The 14,101-nt window shown below is 40.6% G+C and overlaps 1 protein-coding gene across 1 annotated transcript; it reads left to right on the top strand.

Moving 5' to 3' along the window:
• The first annotated feature begins 725 nt into the window (after nt 1-725).
• Nucleotides 726-13,945, top strand: LOC105940414 (cytosolic sulfotransferase 3). Its single transcript, XM_012917799.4, has 8 exons — nt 726-757; nt 9,423-9,561; nt 9,811-9,939; nt 10,341-10,441; nt 10,527-10,653; nt 10,735-10,832; nt 12,009-12,183; nt 12,291-13,945. Exons 2-8 carry the CDS (start codon nt 9,423-9,425, stop codon nt 12,413-12,415), a joined length of 894 nt encoding a protein of 297 aa, XP_012773253.3. The 5' UTR covers nt 726-757; the 3' UTR covers nt 12,416-13,945.
• The last annotated feature ends 156 nt before the right edge of the window (nt 13,946-14,101 follow it).

Below are 14,101 nucleotides of genomic sequence, written 5' to 3'. Positions count from 1 at the left end.
GGACAGACAATTAGTTATTTTAAACTTTTCTAGCAGTCCTTCACAAACAGGGAACAGTCTGTCTATTCTCTCCATCTGTCAGCTGCTGCTGGCTCTTCCTCCTCCTCTTCCTCACACACTGCTGAGTTTGTCCTGGTGGATCATCAGGGGTTGCAAAGCCTCACAGATGATGTGCAGCAGTGGGTCCTCACTGTCCTCACTCTGGACACTTGCAGTTGTCACACATGGAAATCAAATGTGTGATAAGCTGCAGGATTCAAACTCAAGTGTGACTTATAAACACATGTTCGTCCTTTTATTACACAATCAGAGAGAAAGAAAAGGAGAGAGAGTGCAGGACAGACAGACAGGTGACAGTCTCAGGTGTATACACTGCTACAAACAGGAGGATTTAGTGTTTGTGTTATTACGAGTGCTAAACAAGAGTTCCCAGATGGTACAGTGGACACATGTGTGACTCCTGTGATTAAAGCATCTTTCTTTCAGCTTAACGAGTGAACCGTCAGCTCGTTCAAACACACGTTAAAGTCCGTTTGGCTCGACATCACCGAACAGAGGCAGCAATATAACATAGCTAACATTAACAGTCCAGTGAATCCTGCTTGTGCCGTGATATTCAGGACTGCAAACCGAGCAGCATCACTGACTTTCAGCTTGTGTTTGTGGATATATGACTGACTTTAATTATCCATAAAATCATCACATTCTCTGTAAGATTAAAATCATGTATGTCAGTTGGTAGGAGTGATCCTAGAAGGTAAGTAAGCTTCATAATCTTGTGTTACCAACAATCTAATGTGTTTTTACTTTACAAACATTTGTAAAGGAATTAAACATGTTCTGTTTAAAATACATTCAGTAAATGTTACTGTGTGTCTGAATCAGAGTGATGGAGGTGAAATGTTGTAATTTTGGTGTTTACAGATTCTACCAATGCTGCAGTGCACATGTCGTAATTAGTCATCCTTTTCGTACTGGCAGCTGACTGTTTTTGCACTTACTTGAATGAAGCAATTCAAATGAACTTTGAACTACATTTCTAAAAATTTACATCAAAGTCAGTGAAGGAAATTGCCTTCCCGGGTTTCCTCCGTGGCGTGAGCGATAAGCAGAGTTCTGTCCTTTCCTTCTAAGATTCCTAATTATTTAAAGTAACACTCAGGTATGCCATTCAGCGTGTTAGTACGAGCTCGGGAGCAGCTTGGGAGAACAAGAAAACAGAGACTGCTTTAGGTTGCCTTCCCAATCGACTCAAAGGTTTATTTGATACACAGCAGTTTATATAGATGAAAAAAGGTTCGTGTGTCAGCTTTCCCAGTTCAAACCGGTACAGACCAAATAAGGAAACGTCTTCCTGCCTTCTGAGCAAAGAAGTATCCTGTGTAGTTTATCAGTTCAGCTACAATTTATGATCATCCCAGCAAAATACACTCCTAGACATAGAATACAGAGTTCTTTCATCAGTGAATTCTGAAACAAACCACCTAGCCTTTAACGAGCCTTTTCCAGGAGATAAAGAAAAGGGAGGATGGGAGTAAAGAAGTGGTCTCATCTCTGTGGTGTTTTCGACCTTGAGGTACCAGCTTGTGAGTCTCACATTAATTCTTGGGTCACAGAGAAAGAGAAAAACAACTAGTAGATTGGCCTTATTGAGTAACAGTTTTCCTGTATAAAACAATATCCTGTAAATGCTTACCGTGGTATCAAAACATCATAACAGTTCTCCCCTTTTATCATGTAATGATAACATAGTATAAAGACAGAATGTAATAACATAATATAAAGATAAATCATAAACGTGAAACAAATCATAAATGTGAAACAAATCATAAATGTAACTAGTCCTTCGAGTGAGCTTAATATCAAAATCTTAAAAAGAAGAAAAGAAAAAGAAGAAAACGTCATTCTCTTCTTTGACAATCGAGTAATTCACAATCTAATGCTCAATACATACATCAGGATCATCATTGATGACATCTGACACATAATCTGGGTCAATTTGTGCCAATTGCAAATACATTGAAGTAGCTGTACCAGTAGCTATACGGGTTATCATTGAACGTACACAGGGTACCACACAACAGACAATAATCATCAAAAACATGCTGCAACGGTTACAAAGGCTACAATTAGTTTCTTCCATCTCCCAAACGTGTCCTGTAGCCACTTATGTAGCCACTGACCGTGACCTGTATTGGCAATTAGTTCTATCTGCAATGCTTCAAGTTTATTCATAGCTTGTGTGAATGAACCGTTAGGGGCGGTATTATTGGGAATGAAAGTACAGCATACATCAACGGTTACTAGACCACAGGTACCGGTCCAATTAACAGGTAAAGCTAATCTAAGAGTATTATTGCACAACCAATAAGCACGTGGGATTGGTCTGGTCAGGCGCGTGACCATGTGTGATTTAACTAACTCCCCCCAGTCAGTATCATTTAAGACACCCTCTGGGGGAACAATGATCGAGTCTCTGCTCGAACTTGAACTGTGTGTGTGTTCCTCCAGATATGATACAACTTCAGCCACAGAGACAGCTAGCCATGTCTCATTACAGCGTGCACCTGGGGAGTCAGAGAAAAATGTGTAGTTATCCTTTGTATAATCTATGTGTGTGTCTGGGCCAGTTAACTTTAGTCTGCGCAGACATATCATACTAGTATTAAAATGGAGAGGGATCTGTCCTAAGGGCAGTGAGGGTTTTAACCTATTCTTGGGGCGTTTCATTGGGGCGCAGGTCCCTGCGGTGTCATTAGATAACTTCAATAATTCGCCTAATGGAGTCTCAGGGTTAGTTGGTGTGTGTGTGTGTGTCTAAGTAAGCAGTCGAGAGGGCTCAGAGTCAACTGTAAAGCGTCTTTAAAGAGAGCATTATTTCCGCTGATTTTCTCTAGTCCCTCAGTGAGGGGGAAACCGGATATGGGGTATCCTACTATTACCTGTTCTGGATTAGCCTTTGAACAGACATAACAGTTACTGTTTCCTAAATCACGAGCGGCTGTTCTGGCATTTTCATACCAGGCGTTAGCTCCTGTTCTAGAGGGTGCATAAAATGGTTTATTAGTGGCGTCTATGTTGCTATTTACTGATTTTAGGGAACGTGAGGAGTGCATTAAGTAGGTGTCTTGCAAAATGGAGCATGAGGTATAGTCAGCAAAATATGACCTGCAGAAATGTGAACATGGTTGCAGTTTACAATACAAAATAGCAAAGAGAAATCCTAAGGTTAATGCGATAGATATGATAAATAACCTAAATATATAAGAAAGTATATAAGAAAAACAGTTCTTCAGTTGTCTCCTGGCCTGGTCCCAGGTTCGAGAGACATTGAATAAGCGTCGTATGATGACAATGGGCATTTCATTTTCTCCATTATCAGGATGAAATGAGTCTGGCTTTATCAGGTTAGACATCATGTGGTACTTTTGGCTTTCTGTTCCTGCTGGATGTTTGAGTACCTTGTTGTTGTTCTTTCAGACGTTGTGTGTTAATCAGTGATTGTGTGTATGTAACTTTTGGATCCGGGCGCTGGCTCGCCTGAGATGTCATCTACCCGTGTGTGTTTATTTGCTCTAGTTCCGGGCGCTGGCTCGCCGGAGATGTCGTCTGCTTGATCCGACGCCTGAGATGGTCCGATTGGGCTGGTCTTAACCCTGCTGGCATGAATCCACTGAGGTTGTCCGTCTGTGAGGATGCTGGTTCTTCGTCACTGCCAGTAAAGCCTGGGGGCTGGAACACGCGGCCTCCCAGAGTGTCCTTGGTTTTAGTGGCTTCTCCAACATGCGTCTCCTTGTCTCCACTGGTGGAACTGTGGAGGGGAAAAGCTGAGAGAGACAAACTTTCTGATAGTTATTATTCAGTTTTTCTACCAGGTTGTGAACATCAGTGGACAATGCAATATACATCACCTTCTACTAGCGGTGCCCCTCTGGAAGCTGACCATGGTGTTGGAAATAGTCTTATTTCAAATGGAGATAATTTGGTTACTGCAGACTGAGTCATTCCAATCTCACAGAGGACTTGAGGAAGTAATTTGACCCAGGTCATTAAAGTTTTAGCACACTTTTGAATACTTCTAATGTGAATGAAGATCCTCTATCACTGTTAATCTGGTGAGGTATTCCGAATCTGGGTATTATTTCATTGCTCAACTTTTGACAGACTACTTCTGCAGTTTCTTTTGATGTTGGATAAGCTTCTACTCATTTACTAAATTGATCCACTATTACCAGTAAGTACTTGATACTTCCTTGCGCTGGCATTTGTGTAAAATCAATTTGTAATGTATGAAATGGAAAATCTGGTTGTGGTAAATGCTGATGTTTCGCTTTTGATTTTCCTACATTAGTTCGCGCACATGTTAGACAGGTTGCTAATATGCTTTTTACTGCATGTGATGTTTTCTCAATTACAAATCTTGATTTTATTGCCCCTATTACCCCTCTTTGTCCGACATGACTCACACAGTGAAAATGTCGGGCAAGGACTGGCATCAGGGAATATGGGAGGGCAATCAAACCCTTAAGATTTTGTATAAGCCATCTCTGTCATCTAAGGTACAGTCATTATTCTATGCAGAGGCTTGCTCTTGTATGAATTTTAAATCAACATTTGTTTCTAAATAGTCTGGGAGTGTAACAAGTGGCAGCTGTAGGGGCACAGATAATACTTCCTGTGGAGGTGGGAGCTGTGATGCAGCTGCAGCCTTGGCTGTCACGTCTGCTAAGGCATTACCTGTTGCTTCGTCTGTGTCAGCTGTACTGTGTCCTTTCGTTTTTACAACTGCAACGGCCGATGGTAGCTGTATAGCCTGAAAAAGTCTTTGAACAAAATCACAATTTAGCAATTTATTTTCCATCAGCAGATCTAAATCCTCTCTGTCTCCACAATGTGCCAAAGTCATGCACAACGCCAAATGCATAGCGGCTGTCTGTGTAAATCGTCACATGCTTATCCAAATGTAGCTCACAGGCGCGTATTAAAGCCATGAGCTCTGCTTTTTGTGCTGAGTGAAATGGTAATGAGTGAGCCTCTAGTATGATGTCAGGCACTGTTACCACTGAATAGCCACAAAGAAATGAGTTGTCATTCGGCCTTGAACAGGACCCGTCCACATAAACCGTGGCTGAGTCTGAGATAGGTGTTTGCTCTAAATCTGGACGTGGTGCTGTGGATTCCTGTATACGTGTCATGCAGTCATGAACATCAAGCCTGTCTGAGCCATCCTGTCGGTCACAAGAACACAGCATAGGATCAATAAATGTGCTGGCGAATCAGGTGTGCTGCTCGCTTTTATAGTGAGATTTGCATATGTTGTTTAGTTATGTTTGCTACAATGGTCGTGACCTGGTGATTGGTGTGTAGAATAGTGTCATGTGAGAGTGTGAGCTTCCCGCAGTCCCTTATCATGATAGAGCAAGCTGCTACTGCCCTCAGGCAGGCCGGCATTCCTGAACAATTCAGGCAGCACCTTTGAGTGGCGGAGGTCAGCACTCCCTGTAATGCATTGAAAGAGGCAGTCATTTCTGTGGACCACAGTATTCGAGGAGGCTTGTCTTTTTTTTTTTACAACAGTCACGCAGAATGTGGTCATGAAAAGAACAGTCTGGTATCCACTGTCTGCAATAGTTCACCATGCTCAGGAAGGACAACATTTCCTTCTGTGTAGTGGGACGAGGGACGGAGGTCACAGCTTTGACCCTGTCTGCAGTCATGGAACGTTTTCCGTGAGACAGTGTGAATCCCAAATATTGAACAGAAGTCTGACAGTACTGCATTTTCTTTGCATATGCTTTGTGGCCAGTCTTTTGGAGGTGCTGGAGAAGCATGTGTGTAGCAGTTTGACATAGTTTTTCACTTTCAGCACAGAGGAGGAGGTCATCCACATGTGGATCAGGGTGCAGCCCTGGAGGAGTGAAGCACCATTGAGAAAGCAGCAGAGCTGTCTATCATGCCTTGGGGCAAACGAGTCCAAGTGTACTGCTTATTTCTATGTGTGAATGCAAATAACGGCTGTGTGTCACAGGTACTGAGAAAAAGGAGTGGAGCATAAATCCACCACGGTAAAATGTGTATGCAATGCATGTCAATATGCTGTGAACATCTGAAACGAGAGGTGGCAGAGGAATGTTGACTGCATTAATTTGCCTTAAGTCTTGTATGAAACGCCATACGCCAGGTTTGTTAGGCTTTGGCACAGGATTGACAGGAGTGTGGGCTTTATTACTCCTGTAGTCAATAAATCTCCTATCATGACATCTAGGGCTGCGGCTTTTTCCGTGGAGAGGGGATGCTGCTTGACATATACTGCTTGTTGTGTTTTAATAGGTGTACGTGATAAAGTGTACAGTCAATAAATCCTATATCATTCTCACTTTTTGACCATAATGTCATATTCTGGTATTCAGCTGGCAACATAAGTGCAGAAATAGTACAGTGGATAGGGTAGGTTAGATCTATGTGACGACATGGTGTAGTTATGTCATAAACTATGTCTGAGTTATGTGACAAAATCACTGTTTGACCTTCACTTGTGTGAGCAGTTATCATGTTGTTGAACAGTGTGAGAGAAACAAAAGTGTGGCTCCCAGTCATGGGATTACCTGTTAGTGGCGTCTGTACACGTTTTTTTTGGCACAGTGTGTGACATAGAGTACCGGACAAAAAGGATGTTGAGTTCATTCTCTGCTGAGGGTCCAGCTGACACAGAGGATGTTCCTTCTCCATCATGTCGGTACATAGGGCAGAGAAAACATAAGCTGTTATCAGTGTCAGCAAACATTTCACCCTTTATGTTAAATGAAATACACAAATTCATTTTTGCCTTGGGTGTCTGCGGCTGCTGGAAAACTGAGCTGAATTTGCACCTCTAGCTTGTCCAACAGTGCATAAAGCGTTTTATGAATACTAGGATAGATTCATCAGGCTTCTGTTTACACATAGTTACTGCATTTAAGTCACTTTTGTCTCTGGACATTGTTAGCAGGAATTTCTTTAGATTCTTAAAGAAATCGGCGACTTTGTCATTATTTACCCTCCTTTTGTCCATAGCGGTAACATTTGATGCATCACGTCGCGGCATTCTATCATATATTTTCTACAGGACTTTTTAAGCAGACTACTTTTCTTATCACAAATGATATTCAACATTTCTACTGACCTGTTTTCTGGCGATAATCGTTCGGGATAAGGCTCCGAAAAGAAATTAGAATGCATTGAACTTCTTAAGTTGTAAACAAAGTCAGTCACATAAGCACTTCCGCATGTTCTGGATACGTGATCATGGACGTCTTCACCGATTCGCGGACGTAGGTTACACGTAACCGGAAATGGGAGTTATACTGAGCCGTTATTTGAGACTTTATTTTGTATTTTATTAATTTTTGGTTTTACAGGTACTTTAGATTTTTTATCGGACCTGTCTGTGGTCTTTGAATTATTCTGACCCATGTTCAGTGATTTCCAGAGGGGTTTACACGCTAGGAGGATTTAGGTTAGTATTTTCGCTGCGGCACAGCTGAGGTCACTTTAAATTTATTGCTAGCAATTTTTGTTTGTGTGAGCAACTCTCACTTAGCGAGCAACTCCTCGCAAAACAACAGGCAACTCCCTGTGTCTTTCTGCTTTTAATTTACTGCTTTTAACCCTTGAGACCCGTGTTTTTTTTTGTTTTTGTTTTTGTTTTTTTTTGTTTTTTTTAAAAGAAAAATTAAACAATTAATTATTATTATTATTATTTTTTTTTTTAACGTATAAATGTGTTGTGTCTTTCCACTTGATTATAACTGATTTATTTATAACATTTTATATAAAAGAAAAACGAGAAGCACATTAATTCATAGTAATTTAACATAAAATTGTTTGATAGTGTTAATTTGGAAAGCCACAACTCTAGCGGGTCCACCAACACCACACAAGGGTTAATTTACTTTATTCGGGGACTGAGGAAGTCAGTCAGTGTATCTCTCTGGATCACTAAGTGAAACTTCGTCAGCATATCCCGTTTTTTTTATGGATCGATCACTGAGAGAGGTATAATAGGTCTTTATATAAATATGAAAGACGCATATTTACCTTCTGTCAGCAATCCCACTTCTGACACCAAGATTGAAGGAAATTGCCTTCCCGGGTTTCCTCCGTGGCGTGAGCGATAAGCAGAGTTCTGTCCTTTCCTTCTAAGATTCCTAATTATTTAAAGTAACACTCAGGTATGCCATTCAGCGTGTTAGTACGAGCTCGGGAGCAGCTTGGGAGAACAAGAAAACAGAGACTGCTTTAGGTTGCCTTCCCAATCGACTCAAAGGTTTATTTGATACACAGCAGTTTATATAGATGAAAAAAGGTTCGTGTGTCAGCTTTCCCAGTTCAAACCGGTACAGACCAAATAAGGAAACGTCTTCCTGCCTTCTGAGCAAAGAAGTATCCTGTGTAGTTTATCAGTTCAGCTACAATTTATGATCATCCCAGCAAAATACACTCCTAGACATAGAATACAGAGTTCTTTCATCAGTGAATTCTGAAACAAACCACCTAGCCTTTAACGAGCCTTTTCCAGGAGATAAAGAAAAGGGAGGATGGGAGTAAAGAAGTGGTCTCATCTCTGTGGTGTTTTCGACCTTGAGGTACCAGCTTGTGAGTCTCACATTAATTCTTGGGTCACAGAGAAAGAGAAAAACAACTAGTAGATTGGCCTTATTGAGTAACAGTTTTCCTGTATAAAACAATATCCTGTAAATGCTTACCGTGGTATCAAAACATCATAACAGTCAGCTTTATTGTCAAAAACCATATGCACAGGTCATACACAGGAATTTGAAGTTTCAATGCTCCCACAGCCCTCGGTGTACACTAAAACAATATAAAGATTAAAATAAGTCTTATGTACGACACAATACAATACAAAACAGTGTCCAGCACAGTCAGAGTGCTTGTGGGCAAGAGTTCGTGTGCAAGTGGGGTGGGGGAGTCAGTGAGGGGCGATTGTGGAGGTTGAGAGTTTTATAAGTCTGGGGGTGGGCAGGGTTAAGAGGGGAGAGGTGGATGCAGGTCTGTAGTTCTGTGTGTGTCAGACTGGAGAGGGACAGAGCAGGGAGAGAATTCAGCATCCTGACAGTCTGACTGATTAGGTGTGCAGACCAGCAACACTGCAATGCCAAACAAAAAGGACAAGATGAGCCCCAACAGATGTCATGATATGTATATCAATTCTTTAGACCTGTGAGGAAAAGAACCACCGGTCAACCTGCCTTAAACCCTGACAACAGGACAGCAGGTGTGACCAAAAGAGGGCGTCCCTATAAAATCTATCCCTACAAACTGAATCACAGCCATCAACCATCATGAAACATCCAGTTTGCAATTTCATCGTTTTTTAGGACTGGAGAAAACATGAAAGACTTTTAAAATAATCAGTCTTACAGATGGAGGTGCCACGTCGACCAGAAATGTTTGACTTCCATGGAGTCTCCATGCTCAACGTCATCACTGACAACTGGGACAACATACAGAACTTCAAAGCAAGACCAGATGATATTCTTATCTCTACGTACCCTAAAGCAGGTACTGATGTGGTGTGTGCAAGAGTGTGGAGCTTATCTAATTATAAAATAACTTTTTTTGTTAAAAAATAATTTTAATGTTGGTGTCTGAGTTCATAGGATTCCCACTAAACACTATGCATCCACGAGTTCAGTGTTGACCTGAAAAATACAAAAATGATGCTGAGTGTCTTAATTTGGGTTATGGAGCTTATATCTTCATAGTTTGGTATCCCACTGAACAATATGCATCTATCTGTTTCAACCTCAGGAACCACATGGATCTCTTACATCATAGATCTTCTGTATTTTGAGAACATGGATCCAGATCATCAGACATCCATCCCTCTTCATGAAAGAGTGCCCTTCCTGGAGATTTCTGTACCTTCTCAACCTTTAGGTTGAATCTTGTGACCACCTTCAATTAGCCATATTTGTATTAAGTCAGAACCAAAAGTTAGTTTCACTTTGGTGTACTTGTACATTAAGGTATCATTAGAACTGTTCAGACAGAAAAATATTCCAAAAATGTTTGAAATAGGTTCAGTCTTTTTGTCTGACATCTGTTTTGCTTGCATGCCATCATTTTGTGACACGTTTTGTCAGAGTTAGTTATAATATAATGTAGTATAAGGTAGTATAGTATAATGTGTAGTAATTAATGTTGTTGATCTATGCTATAATAAAAAAGCCAATCATTGCATTTTAACAGTTACAAGTTACTCCTTCTTATCATTTAGGGAAAGACTTGGCAGACAAGCTTGATTGCAAATGATTCCTTCTTATCTCTACCTTACTCAGGTACCGATTTGGCAGACAAGCTTCCCACCACTCCTCGTCTCATTAAAACTCATCTACCAGTCCAGTTTGTACCAAAGTCCTTCTGGGAGCAGCGCTGCAGGGTAAAAATCATGCAAACCTGTAGAAATAGAGACATGGGATTTATGAAACCCACAGAGCATAATTTAGTTTTGCCTCTTTCTGTAGGTGGTTTATATGGCCCGCAATGCAAAAGACAGTGTAGTGTCCTATTTCCACTTTAACCGCATGAACAGTGCCCTGCCAGAACCAGGAGACTGGAGCACATTTCTGCAGGACTTCATGGAGGGAAAGAGTGAGTTCTGTTGTAAAGGAAAAATAATATCATTATATTTCCCATGTTAACGTTCCTTTGTGTGTTGTTCTGTGTCTGCAGGGGTTTATGGATCGTGGTATGACCATGTGAACGGCTGGTGGGAGAAGAAGCAAACTTATTCAGATTTTCACTACATGTTCTATGAAGATTTGATTGAGGTACAGCACCGAGTTTGGCTAACGTGTGCCGACTGACAGTTATGTCATCTGCATCAACCACATTTTCACTCTTCATAGCAGTTCTTGCTTCCTCCTCACTAATCCTCTGAACTTCCTGATTCACTACCTGTTTTCCATCTGTCCGCTACCTCTCATATTCTTCGTTCATCAACTCCTCGGAGAACTCCTTACACTTTTCCACACACAATCTTTATTTGTTAGTACAGTTCCATCTCGATACCGATACTTAATCATCCTCACCTGCTACACATCCTTTCCAGCAAGATCCTTCTAGCAAGCAGGTGAGTGTTCCAGCTCCAGTAAGTCCTTTTACAGATTACAGGTATTGATGGGACTGAAGGCAGGACAGAAATCCTCAAAGTCCCAGACAGAGCATAGAATAGGAATCCAGATGAGGAATGAAGTGGCTACAGCAGAGAGAACACAATATTGATTCATAGGAAACTAAGTGCAGAATTCTAACAATGAAAGTCTGATTACCATCACTGAGGTGAAGATGACCTGGTGGTGTTCTGCTGCCCACCCAGATATCAAATACAGTGGAGGAAGAAAGGAAGAAATGTCAAAGAAATGTAGTGCTCATTATCTGTTTCTGATACATAAACTTCAAATAAAGAGGACATTATTTTATCACAACACATGCACACATGCATAACGGTGCAAAATAGCCAGTTAATGAAATTTGCCTCTTTGGTAATGGTGCATTTTTTTCAGTTTTTGGCCTGAGGTAATAGCCTGTGGCTCTGTGGACTGTGATTGATCAATGGTTTGTAGTAAACCTTGTAGATGTAGTATCAGTTAAACATTAACCAGCTACAAGTGAGCATTTATTCATTGCCATCATTACTAATAATTAAGAAAAAAAAGATCAAATTTGACATCTTCAATTTGAAAATTCATAGAAAATAAAGAAACTCATAAATGAAATCTGTGTTTTTTTGTTAATCTCGAAGGTTTAAAATTTTAAGATGCATAAAAAAAAAAAATCAAAATCAAAATTGTCACATATTGAAAGAGAAGTCTGTAAAATCCTAATATCTCCCAAGGAGAGATTCTTACACCAAATTTACTACAGACCAAAAGAAGAAAAATTAATAAAATTTAGAGATGAAACATCTCTTTTAAACTCATTCATATTTTCATTTATGTGAACAGGACTATGAAAAAGAAATAGACCGACTGTGTTCCTTCCTTGGTTTGTCTCCATCAGCTGAAGAGAAGGAAAGAATCAGAGCCAGTGTGACGTTTGACAGCATGAAGCAAAACAAGATGACCAACTATTCCACAGCTCGCAAGCTGAACCACGAGGTTTCTCCTTTTATGAGAAAAGGTACAACTGCCTGCTGGGAAATTTTAGTTTTTTCTCAGTATAGGCACCAATATATGTTCAGTTTATTATTAGGATAATCAAATACTTTGAATGTTCTCCTTCTCCAGGAAAAGTTGGTGACTGGAAGAACCACTTCACTGTGGCTCAGAATGAGCAGTTTGATGAAGACTACAAGAAGAAGATGAAGAATCCTGATTTGAAGTTTCGCTGTGAAATTCAAAGAGGGGGCTAGAGCTGAGAAGTGATATGCAATTAAATAGTTAAGAATAAATCAAATATTAAGCCTGAACAACTGAATTCTCTTACATTGTGGTGCTGTTGGCTATCTACAGTGGGGCAAAAAAGTATTTAGTCAGCCACCGATTGTGCAAGTTCCCCCACCTAAAATGATGACAGAGGTCAGTAATTTGCACCAGAGGTACACGTCAACTGTGAGACACAGAATGTGAAAAAAAAAAATCCATGAATCCACATGGTAGGATTTGTAAAGAATTTATTCGTAAATCAGGGTGGAAAATAAGTATTTGGTCAATAACAAAAATACAACTCAATACTTTGTAACATAACCTTTGTTGGCAATAACAGAGGTCAAACGTTTACTATAAGTCTTTACCAGGTTTGCACACACAGTAGCTGGTATTTTGGCCCATTCCTCCATGCAGATCTTCTCGAGAGCAGTGATGTTTTGGGGCTGTCGCCGAGCAACACGGACTTTCAACTCCCGCCACAGATTTTCTATGGGGTTGAGGTCTGGAGACTGGCTAGGCCACTCCAGGACTTTCAAATGCTTCTTACGGAGCCACTCCTTTGTTGCCCGGGCGGTGTGTTTTGGATCATTGTCATGTTGGAAGACCCAGCCTCGTTTCATCTTCAAAGTTCTCACTGATGGAAGGAGGTTTTGGCTCAAAATCTCACGATACATGGCCCCATTCATTCTGTCCTTAACACGGATCAGTCGTCCTGTCCCCTTGGCAGAAAAACAGCCCCATAGCATAATGTTTCCACCCCCATGCTTCACAGTAGGTATGGTGTTCTTGGGATGCAACTCAGTATTCTTCTTCCTCCAAACACGACGAGTTGAGTTTATACCAAAAAGTTCTACTTTGGTTTCATCTGACCACATGACATTCTCCCAATCCTCTGCTGTATCATCCATGTGCTCTCTGGCAAACTTCAGACGGGCCTGGACATGCACTGGCTTCAGCAGCGGAACACGTCTGGCACTGCGGGATTTGATTCCCTGCCGTTGTAGTGTGTTACTGATGGTGACCTTTGTTACTTTGGTCCCAGCTCTCTGCAGGTCATTCACCAGGTCCCCCCGTGTGGTTCTGGGATCTTTGCTCACCGTTCTCATGATCATTTTGACCCCACGGGTTATTCATAGACTTGACAAAGGCATTTGACACTATAGATCATGATATATTAATAAGAAAACTGGAACGTTATGGTGTCAGAGGGGTAGTTTTAAATTGGGTCCGGAGTTATTTAAGTGACAGAAAGCAGTTTGTGAAAATAAATGGTGGTTGCTCCTTATGTATGGACATTGCTTGTGGTGTACCCCAAGGGTCAGTTTTGGGTCCAAAATTCTTCAACTTGTACATTAACGACATCTGTAAAGTGTCCAAAGTATTAAAAATGGTTCTCTTTGCTGATGATACAAACATTTTTTTGCTCTGGTGATGATCTGCAGAATTTATTGGAGGATATGACTAATGAAATAAGTAAAGTGAAGTTCTGGCTTGATAAAAACAAATTATCATTACATTTGAATAAATCTAAAAACTGATGTTATTTGGAAATAGTAGTTTAAATACAAATGCAAAGATTCAAATAAATGGTGTTGATATTGAAAGAGTCAGTGAAAACAAATTTCTGGGGGTAATAATAGATGAAAAACTTAACTGGAGAGCTCACGTAA

This window comes from Maylandia zebra, linkage group LG20 (assembly GCF_041146795.1).
Source record: "Maylandia zebra isolate NMK-2024a linkage group LG20, Mzebra_GT3a, whole genome shotgun sequence".
Lineage (NCBI taxonomy): Eukaryota > Metazoa > Chordata > Actinopteri > Cichliformes > Cichlidae > Maylandia > Maylandia zebra.
The sequence above is the reverse complement of the archived record's forward strand: the minus strand, read 5'-3'. Positions and strand labels throughout refer to the sequence as shown.